This window comes from Myodes glareolus, chromosome 1 (genome assembly GCF_982192425.1).
Source record: "Myodes glareolus chromosome 1, mMyoGla1.1, whole genome shotgun sequence".
Lineage (NCBI taxonomy): Eukaryota > Metazoa > Chordata > Mammalia > Rodentia > Cricetidae > Myodes > Myodes glareolus.
Genome location: NC_142026.1, coordinates 61,191,154 through 61,201,701, shown reverse-complemented (window position 1 = coordinate 61,201,701; position 10,548 = coordinate 61,191,154). Strand labels below are relative to the sequence as shown.

At 49.0% G+C, this 10,548-nt stretch overlaps 1 protein-coding gene across 1 annotated transcript; it reads right to left on the bottom strand.

The window, feature by feature from the left end:
• Window positions 1-2,744: 2,744 nt before the first annotated feature.
• On the bottom strand, window positions 2,745-5,797 carry Rabac1 (Rab acceptor 1). Its single transcript, XM_048440500.1, has 5 exons — window positions 5,631-5,797; window positions 5,178-5,390; window positions 4,878-4,975; window positions 3,071-3,172; window positions 2,745-2,995 (listed from the first exon to the last, which is right to left on the bottom strand). The coding sequence occupies exons 1-5, from the start codon at window positions 5,684-5,686 to the stop codon at window positions 2,907-2,909; spliced, it is 558 nt and encodes a 185-aa protein (XP_048296457.1). The 5' UTR covers window positions 5,687-5,797; the 3' UTR covers window positions 2,745-2,906.
• Window positions 5,798-10,548: the final 4,751 nt, after the last annotated feature.

Genomic DNA, 10,548 nt, shown 5'->3' with positions numbered 1-10,548 from the left:
TGCCTTTAATCCCAGCATTCGGGAGGCACAGGCAGGCGGATCTCTGTGAGTTGCCTGGTGTACATAGTGAGTTCCCGGACAGCCAGGGCTGTGTAGAGAGACCCTGCATAAAAAAAAAAAAATGGGGCTGGAGAGATGGGTCAGTCGGTCACTTGCTTGCACCCTAAGCATAAGGACTCGAGTTTGGACCCCAGCAGTCATGTAAGATGCCAGGCCTGCTGGCATAGTCTGTAATCCTAGCACTGGGGAGGCAGAGACAGGAAGATTTGGCTGGTTTTGCCAAATAAGTGAGCTCCAGGTTCAGAGACCCTGTTTCAAAAAACAAGGCTGAGAGCAATAGGAAAAGACTCCTGACTTCAGTTCTGGCCTCCACAGGCATGTACATACATGGGCTTGTGCACTCTCACAAACATTCACATACAAGACACACATATGAATTAAAAGGAACAATTCTTTTACCAAAATAGAATCTTTTTGGTATACATTATCAAAGACCTGGGGTGGCAGCTGCCGTCTCTAATCCTAACATTTGGGAGGCTAAGACACAGGACTGTCATGAACCTGAGGCCAGCCTGAGATACACAGTGAACTTCAGGCCAGCCTGGGTTATACAGTCACAAACCATCAAACAAACAAACAAACAAACAAAAACCCAAAATGGTCATTATTAAAATGAGGGGTGCTGACTACCTCAGTTGGTAGACTGCTTATCCAGTGCATAAAGCCCTGGGTTCAACTCCCCCAGCCTGACAGAAACCAGGAGTGGTGGCACAAGAGGCAGAAGGATCAGAAGTTCAAGGCCATCCTCAGCTGCCTAGACTCCAAGGCCAGCCTGGGCTCCCACCTCTTTGTATATGGACATATATGTATAGATATGTATAAACATATAGTCTTGGCTGTCCTGAAGCTCACTATGGAGACCAGGCTGGCCTTTGAGGCCTCATAGAGCTCTGCTTACTTCTGCCTCCTGCCTGAGTGCTGAGATTAAAGGTATATGTGACATGTCGCTTAACATATATGTAAACATGAGTAATGAGTATTACACACCTCCTTCATATGGAGTCTCTGAAGTCCGCTGTGTTTCACATCCAGAATGCATGTTTCTCACTCTGTGTGTGTATACACGTGTGTGTGTGTACACATATACATGTAGGTACCTGAAAACCAGAAGAGAATGTCAGATCCTCCGGAGCTGGAAGTCTGAAAGCTCTAAGAAGTCTGAAGTGGGTGCTTGAAGTCCAGCTCAGTCCTCTGGAGGGCAGCTGAGTTCTTAGCTGCTGAGCCACCTCTCCAGCCCTGGGGCCTCCACTCAGAGCAACAGCTGCAGCAGCCTTGCCTCAGGCACACACTTGTCACGCTGGGCTGGGCTGGAGACTTGCATGCCTGAAGCAGGCTGGGTGCTCGATGAGCCCTTGCTGCAAACCACTGATGACTGAAGGGCACAGAAGGGAGGAGACGTTGCTGGGTGACACAAGGGGATGGGAGGAAAGTGGGCACTGCAAGGCCTTGGGGACCTCACTCCCAGATCTTCCAGAAATGTCACCACAACCTCAGTGAAGCTCCAAGCCACCCAATCAAGAGCAGTTTCTCAACCCGTCTAGGCACCTTTTGGCTCATTTGATCACGGTGTGCCTTCCTGACCATGCCTGGGTCTCTGCCATCAGGGTTCCTGTATAGTAAAATCTGCATGCTCCAGGGCCGGGGCTAGCTTACACAGTGGCATGCTTGCCTAGCGCTGTCTGCACCAGGTATGGCGGCAGGTTGGGAATGCCAGCCCCTGGGAGGTAGAGGCAGGATGATCAGGAGTTTGAGGCCAGCCTGGGCTACCTGAAACCCTGAAACAAAAACAAAAACAGTTACTAATTCAAGTTCTTCAGGGTAAAAGTCAAAGCCCCCTGTAGCCCCCAACCTCCCTCACCAAGCTCTCCAGGGCCTCACTGCTCTCCTTCCTGGCACTGCTCTCTGTGCCCAGAACACTGGTCTTTAAAGGATGGGCAGCTGCTCCATCACTGCTCAGGCTCACTTACCCTCTCTGGGAGGCCTTCTTTGACCAGCATGGTCTCGCTTTGTAGCTCTGGCTATGTAGGCGTAGAACAGGCTGCCCTTGAACTCACCAAGATCCACCAACCTCTCTAGTGCTGAGACTAATGGCATACACCATCACACTTGGCAACCTTTGTTTTATAGTATTCTGCTTGCGTATATGCCTGCAGGCCAGAAGAGGGCGCCAGATCTTATTACAGATGGTTATGAACCACCATGTGGTTGCTGGGAATTGAACTCAGGACCTCTGGAAGAACAGCCAGTGCTTTTAACCTCTGAGCCATCTCCCCAGCCCCCCTTTGTTATTTTTAGAGACAGGGTTTCTCTGTGTAACATCCTTGACTGTCCTGGAACTTACTCTGTAGAACAGGCTGGCCTTGAACTCGAGATCCGCTTGCTTCTGCCTCCTAGGTGCTGGGATTAAAGGTGTGTGTCACCACTCGGCTAAATTTTATTATTTTTAATTATGCGTGTGTGTGTGTGTGTGTGTGCGCGCACGCGCGCGTGCACAAGTGTCAGCGCCTGAGAAGGCCAGAGAAGGTCCTCTATAGCTGGAGTTACAGACAGGTGTGAGCTGCCATGTGGGTGCTGGGAACTGAACCTGGATCAGTCAGTGCTCTTATTGGCTGAGCCACCTCTCCAGCCCCAGTTTCTCAGTAAACCCCCTCCTTACCTATAAAAGAAAAAATACTAGGAAACCATTAGCCAAGTAACAGCTGTAACAGCTTTATTTCCGAACACAAAGCCTCTCCCTGGGCATGGGGCCTGAGGTGGGGGCTCGAGCTGAGCAGAGCTGAGGGCAAGGACAGGCAGGAAAACAACAGACAGAGGGGCAATGGGTGAGGCAGGCAGGTCCTGACACCTCACACAGGCTCCATCTGCAGCTCCTCTCCATCCATAGGCTCTATCTGGTGGAAGGCAGCATGGGAGCCGATGACCACGAGGGTAGCTCCTGTAGGACCATGAGTAGCTCAGGATGCGTTCTCTCCCTGGCTCCCACCTCACCCTACCCAGACCCTTTACTCACCCAGGACCCAGAAGACAGCAGAGCCAGCACCTGCCAGCCAGAAGAAGGGGAAAGAGACGCCACCAGCCAGGGCGTACTGATGCGCTGGGCTCACCTCTCGGCCTGGGGACAGATGGTATTGGGCAGCTATTCCCACCTGACCCCCCCCTCCATCAATCTAGTGTCACAAGCTCTGGAACCTTCTATGTAATAAGACAGACTCCTCAATCAGAGCCTCCCATCCCTAGCCCGACCCCGATTCCCCAAAGAGCCCTGCCCAGACCATAACCACCTTCCTCAGTTCCAACTCAGCTCTCTGTTCCCACATCCCCTTAGGGCCCCAAGCCACGTCTCTCTCAGACTCATGTTCCAGCCTGGATACCAGTCTCAGGCTGGTGGCCCCATAGCCAGGTCTGACCTAAGAATTTTTGTCCTCTTTTTATTTTTAAAGATTTTATTTATTATTTGGATTATGGGTATGTACCCTGTGTGGGCATATGTGCACAAGACTTCAGGTGCCCAAGGAGGCCAGAAACTGGAGTTACAGGTGGCTATGAGACAGTCACCTTACTTGGGAGACTTGGGTGTTGGGAGCCAAACCTGGGTCCTTTGCAAGAATAGAATTCAATTTTAACCTCTGACCCATCTCTGCAAATCCTTATTCTGATTTAAAAAACAAACAAACAAACAAACAAAAAAGAAAAAACAAAAACCCTGAAGCCCAGGCTTGTTTTGAACTTGCAGCAATCTTTCTGCTTCAACCTCCCAAACGCTGGGATTATAGGCATGAGCTAGAGCTTCTGGCGTTGAGGTTGTGTTCTTTGCTGTGTTTCACAGGAATTTGGTTTGTGGGGGCTGGAGAGACGACCCAGCAGTTAAGAGCACTTGCTGCTCTTCCAGAGGGCCTGCCTTCTGGGTTCTTAACAAACTTTGTAAGGCCAGGGCATGGTGGCACACTCCTTTAATCCCAGCACACGGGAGGCAAAGGGAGGGGGAAGCTGTGAGTTGGAGGCTAGCTTAGTCTATGTAGTGCGGTTCTGGCAGGCCAAGGCTACAAAATGAGACCCTATCTCAAAACTCTGTGTGTGTGTGTGTGTGTGTGTGTGTAGAATGTGTGTAATGTGTGTGTGTGTGTGCGTGCATGTGTGTGTATAATGTGTGTGTGTGCGTGTAATGTATGTGTGTATGTTTTCAGGCTCTCCGACGTCTGGAAATTGTGTGTGCCCCAGTGATTACCATTTGCCAAGGTCAAGTTCTCTTGTACTTCAGGCACCCCTCTGCCCCAGCCGTTTTTTGCTGGTACCTAACTTGCTGGGCCCTGAAAGACCTTGTCTTAGGTTTCCTTAGCAAATCCGGGATGTTCCCCTAGGGGTCTTCCCTGACACATTTCTTCCCAGTGGTAGCTGGTACCAGTCTAGGGCCACCGGACCTACAGGGCTATTTCCCCCTCTGAAAATACCCACTATCTTTCAGGTTCTATCTAGGACGAAGGCCTGGGAAGGCGGATCTAGGCCTGCATAAGGTCGCCACCTGGTGTCCAGTGTGGGTACCTGCAGCTGATGCTTTCCGCAGGGGTTTGGGAGGGTTTGAGACGATTGAGTCATTTTACCCGAGACGGAGGAGCCAGGGGAGTCGGAGGTCTCCCTGAGTTTGGGAAGATGAGACTAGAGAGGAACACCTAGGAGGTTTGAGCCCTTAAGAACTAAGTGTAATGACTTTAGTGTACATCTCGGTGGGGCCGACTTTAGTCCCAATATTTGGAGGTTTGCATTCTGTGAGACCATGACCAGAGAGACCTGGGGATCTATTTGGGCAGGGGATTTCTCACCAAAAAGCACAAGCTTAGACTGCAACGTGCGCAGATAGAGAATGTAACAAGCTCCAAAGAAGACAGCCAGAGCCACCAGCAGCATGGGGGATGTCACCCTGGAAGAGCGTGGGGGACAGGAGTCAGCCATTTGAGTCTGTGTCAGCTGGGCCCCTCTAGCCTTGGACATCACATACTGCATTCTGGTCGGGTGGATTCAGGAGTACAGACAGACCTGGTCCTTTGGTCACCAAGGTGTGGCATAGGTTACTCGTGGGGGCGGGCCTTAACTATCGAGGGCGGGGCTGCAGAGGCACTCACACGCAGTAAAGGATGAGGCCCAGAAACACGAACACGTAGTTGCTTTGGTAATACTCCACATTGCGTGCCAGGCGCTGGCAAAGCTCGCCCAGGTTGCGGGGTCGAGAGAAACGCTGCTGGTCCACGAAGGTGCCCCAAGGCCGGATGGTCGCGCGGCGCCGCTCCAGCCACTCTCGGCCTGCGCCAGAGGGAATCAGCTTGGGCAGCAGGGTCCTGAAGGGTGGGGCAGATCAGCTGCAAGCAAGAACAAGGGGCCGGACCCCAGATCCCAGTACCCATGGTCCCAAGGATGACCTTAAACTCCTAGGGGAAAAGGTCCGGGGAGACAGCTAATACTCCTGAGTCCCTCCCAGGGGTTAGGGGCTGAGGAGACATCTCTGAACAGGAGAGCTCTACGTCTGGGGGCCGGGACTCCTGCATCTCGGGTCTGGGGGTTACATCCTGCTCGCTCACGTAGCGCTCAGCCCTTCCACCTCCGCATCCTTCTGCTGGTCCTTCTGGGTCGCCATGTCTGCACTGCAGTTTGTAGAACCGCTGTAAACAGCCTCGAGCCCCGCAGCACCTAGCGGGACCCGCCCGAAACCGGACTCTCCGGACGTGGCAGGGCTAGGAGCCCTAGGGGGCGGTAGTTGCACCTCCGAGCATTGTGGGAGTTGTAGTCATTGCGGCGTCAAGAGGTCGGTCTAACTCGCAAGATACCTTGGGAGATGTATGCTAAGAGCGCGGCGGGAGCCTCTTGGCATTGTGGGAACTGTAGTTTCACAGAGTGCAGTGTGGCGTCTCACAGGCGGGCTGTCAGAATGGTGGGTTTTATGGGAATTTGAACAGCTGAAACAAGCGTTCTGCATGATTTCGTGGACCATGCAGACCTGTTGTCCTGACTTCAAAGTGCTTAATAAAATATTGACCGCAGCTTCAGATATTCTGATTGGACAAGTCCGGGATGGAGTTCATTTACTTTTCTTTCCTTAAAACAATTATAATATATGTATACATATATATTATGTATACACCCAGCTCTAGTCGACCAAAGATACTCGTGTACTTATTCATACACACAAACATGTGACTTAAAAATAAGTCTTTTAAAAAATGTGTTTATGTGTATGTGCCACATGGGGGACAATGCCTGAGGAGACCCAGAAGTGTGTATTTCATCCCCCTGGAACTGAAGTTACAGTTATCAGCCGTTCAAAACATGTGTGGGAACTGAACTCTAGTCGTCTGGAAGAGCAGCAAGCACACTCTTAACTACTGAGCCATCTCTCCAAACTCTCCTTTTTATTTTTATTTAAAAAAATATTTATTTTTTTCAAGACAGGGCTTTTCTACATAGCCCCGGCTATCTTGGAACTCTGTAGACTGACTGGCCTTGAACTCATTCACCTATCTCTGCCTCTGAGTGCTCAGATTAAAGGCATGTGAAACTACCACCTACCTTTTTCAATGATTTATTATTATTTTTTAAACATTTATTTATTTATTGTGTATACAATATTCTTTTCGTGTGAATGCCTGCACGCCAGAAGAGGGCACCAGACCCCATTACAGATGGTTGTGAGCCACCATGTGGTTGCTGGGAATTGAACTCAGGACCTTTGGAAGAGCAGGCAATGCTCTTAACCTCTGAGCCATCTCTCCAGCCCCTCAATGACTTATTTTTATGTTCATCGGTATTCTGCTTGTATATATGTCTGTGTGAGAGTGTCGGGTCCCTTAAAACTGGAATTACAGACAGTTGTGAGTGGCCATGTGGGTGCTGGGAATTGAACCTGGGTTCTCTGGAAGAGCGCTCAGTGCTCTTAACCTCTGAGCAACCTCTCCAGCCCCCCAGTGGTTACTTCTTCTGCCTCTTGAGTTCCCAGAGCAAGTGGCATTGGGAGGCCAGGAAGATATTAGCACAAACCTGTTTATAATGCCTGCTGCAGAACTTCACGGAGACTCCTCCCCGTTTGTGTCTGTCTGTCTAAGCAGGTGTTCCTACCTGGCGCTAGATGAATGAAACAGAATCTGTGGGTGTCCAAAAAGCGGTCTTGGCTCATGCAACCCCTCCCAGGACCATTCTGTCCTGAGCTCAGCAGAGGTCGCAGTGCACAGGGCTCCAACGATAACCATGAACTCTTGATCCTCCTGCCTCTGCCTCCCATTTGCTGAGATTACAGGTGTGCACCACTAGAAAATGGACAGTTTTACTGTATTATTTATTTTTTGATTTTCCAAGACAAGGTTTCTCTATATAACAGTCCTAGCTGTCCTGGAACTCGCTCAGTAGACCAGGCTGGCCTCAAACTCACACAGAGATTTGTCTGCTTCTCTCCCCAAGTGCGGATTTAAAATCATGCACCACCCCTGCCCTGTTACTTTTCCTTTATAACTCCACCTCACTTTGCAGCCTAGGAGAGTGTGACCTCAAACTTTTTTTCTTTCTTTTCTTTTCAAGATAGGGTTTCTCTGTAGCTTTGGAGCCTGTCCTGGAACTCGCTCTGTAAACCAGGCTGGCCTCGAACTCACAGAGGTCCACTTGTCTCTGCCTCCAACGTGCTGGGATTATATTAAAGGCGTGCGCCACCACTGCCCGGCTGATCTTCTTGTCTCCAGTTCATGAATACTTACAGATGTGTGACCCCTATACCTGATTTATGTGGGGCTTGGATCGAACTCAGCTTTGGTAGGCAAGTAGTCTACCATCTGAACCACACCCAGGCACTTGGTTATTTTAAAAGTTTTATGTTATTTATCAATGGTGTATGTGTGTGTGTGTTTTATTGCATCTGTTTTATAGCATCTGTGAAGATCAGAGAACAGCTTTCAGGCTAGCCTCAAACTCAGATCGTCCATCTACCACCTCTGGAAAACTGGGACTAAAGGTGTATACCACCACACTCAGCTGGTTGTCTTGTGTACTGGCACGTGCATACACTCACTCATAAAGACCCACAGCATCCTTGCCACTTAGATTCCTGCACAGAGTTACTGTCAGGCCAAGGCAGGCATGCCTAGCTGCTTAACACCGGGGAAGTTTGGCTGTCCAATCAGAATGGCTAGAATTAAAATGCTTGCTTCTGCCACCTAGTGGCAGGCATGTGGAATAGATTTTTTTTTCTACCCTGTGGGATGCAAATATCCAGTTCATGCTTTGGAGATAGGTTCTGGAAGTTTTCATTAAAATTAAACAGCCGAAGAAGTAGGTGAGGTGGCACATGCTTCTAAACCTAACATTTGGGAAGCAGAAGTACGAGGATTGTAAATATGAGGCCAGTCTGGTCTACACAGCAAGACTGTCTAAAAAAATTAAATCCCTATAAACAATGCCTGACTCTGTGAAGCACACCTTTAATCTCATCATTTAAGAAACAGAAACAGGCAGATCTCTGTGTGTTAGAGGCCAGTCTTATCTAGAAAGCGAGTTCCAGGACAGCCAAGTCTACACAGAGAAACCCCGTCTTGAAAAAATAAACAACAACAAAAACCAGCAAAGCAAAAAGAGGCCAGTGTGAGCTACATAGCAGCACCCTGCCTCAAACATCAAACAAAATGAACAAATAACAAAAATATGACTGGCTGTGTCTTTCTATTCCCAGCAGCTCCAACATGCACACACAAACATGGATCAATAGCGACCCAATTAGAAAGTATGTTAGAGTCACACCATAAACAGAGCTGTGATGATGCACATGGCATCACAGAGATGCTCACAGATGTATCAGTCATAAGCATCAAAGTATATGCCGTAAGAGTTCATTTGTATGCAGTTCAAGAACACACATACCTGCCTAGAATCCCCAGTGAGGGGCTGGAGGGTATGACTCAGTGATAGAGTCCCTGCCTAAAATCCCCCAGTGAGGGGCTGGGGTGTGGCTCAGGGGTGGAGTCCCTGCCTTGTGTGATCTGAGTTTCAACCTCAACATGACAGAAAAAGGAAAACAGACAAGTCAGCATGATAGTTTAACACCAGCAATTGTTACGGGAGAAGAGCCAGCAGGCACAGGGAGACGGATGCTTCCTAGGTGGATAGAGAAGTTCTGTACTTTTACCTGGGCGGTGATTACAGATACTTTATTTTGGTATTGAATTATAGATTGTAATTATTTATTTACGCTAGGGATGGAACCCTGAATTTTTCACAAGTTAGGCAAGTGTTCTATGGCTGACCCATGCCCTAGTCACAAATGTATTGTGTGCATGTGCGGTACTTGTGTGTTTTTCTATGTGCACATACACATGGGGTACATGTGCACATGTGTTTACTGTACAGAACAAGGCTGGTCTTCAACTCACAGAGATCCCCCTGCCTCTGGCTCCTGAGTACTGGGATTTAAGGTACTGGCAGCATCTTGTTTTTTGAGCCAAGGTTTCCTACTAAACCTGGAACTCACTGATGAGCTGGCCAATGAGCAGCAATGGTCACCTGCCTCTTCCTATCCTGGGCTGGGATTGCAGATGCACACCTCCATACACTTTCTTAAAGTTTTTTAAAATTATGATTAAATTTTTTTTTTGAGGACTGGAGAGATAGCTCAGAGGTTAAGAGCACTGACTGCTTTTCCAGAGGTCCTGAGTTCAAGTCCCAGCAACCACATGGTGGCTCACAATCATCTGTAATGAGATCTGGTGCCCTCTACTGGCCTGCAGGTGTATATGCAGGTAGAACACTGTATACATAATAAATAAAATCTTAAAAAAAAATTTTTTTTTTGAGACACAGTCTCATTATGTAGCCTTAGCTAAAACCTACTGTGTCTACTGGGCTGGCTTCAAAATTATAGAGGTTTACTAGCACCGTGCCTGACTTAATTTTTTCATGTGTATGTATATTTGTTTGCGGGCATGTCTGTGCAAGACTTGCATGCCCAGCACCAGCGGAGGTCATAAGAGAGCATCAGAGCCCTAGACCTGGAACTACAGAAAGCTTGTGAGCCACTATGGGCACTGAGGATGGAACCTGGGTCCCACGCAGGAGCAGAAGTGTTCTGAAGCACTGAGCCATCTCTGCAGCCCCGAGGTTTCTTGTTCTGATGGTGTGAAAGTGTGAAAGCTGACTTCGGTGACAGAGGAGAGGAGCAAAGTGACCTAGAGCTTTGATGACCTCAGCCAAAGTCCTTTGTCAGCCTCTCCATTTGTAGCTCTGTGACCTTCAGGAAGTCACCTCCTCTCCCAGAGCCTCAGACTGACACCTGGACATTGTTTAGGAGGGGCTTCGGTTAGGGCCTGTCTCCACCCACCATCAGGCCATGATTTCCCTTGGGGACTTTTCCGAAGAGGAAGAAGAAGATCCTTTGTACCATTCAAGTCCCAGCCTCCTTCACTCCCTGTCCGTAATCCATTATGTTGAGAATTCTAACTCCCTAGAACCCAAAATCCATGATCCTGC

Coding starts and splice junctions, on each gene's coding strand:
- Rabac1 (XM_048440500.1), bottom strand. CDS start 5,686: ATGGCGACCCAGAAGGACCAGCAGAAGGATGCGGAGGTGGAAGGGCTG. Junction 5,391..5,630: donor GTGGAAGGGCTGAGCGCTAC/GTGAGCGAGCAG, acceptor CCCACCCTTCAG/GACCCTGCTGCCCAAGCTGA. Junction 4,976..5,177: donor GGCCTCATCCTTTACTGCGT/GTGAGTGCCTCT, acceptor ACGCTCTTCCAG/GGTGACATCCCCCATGCTGC.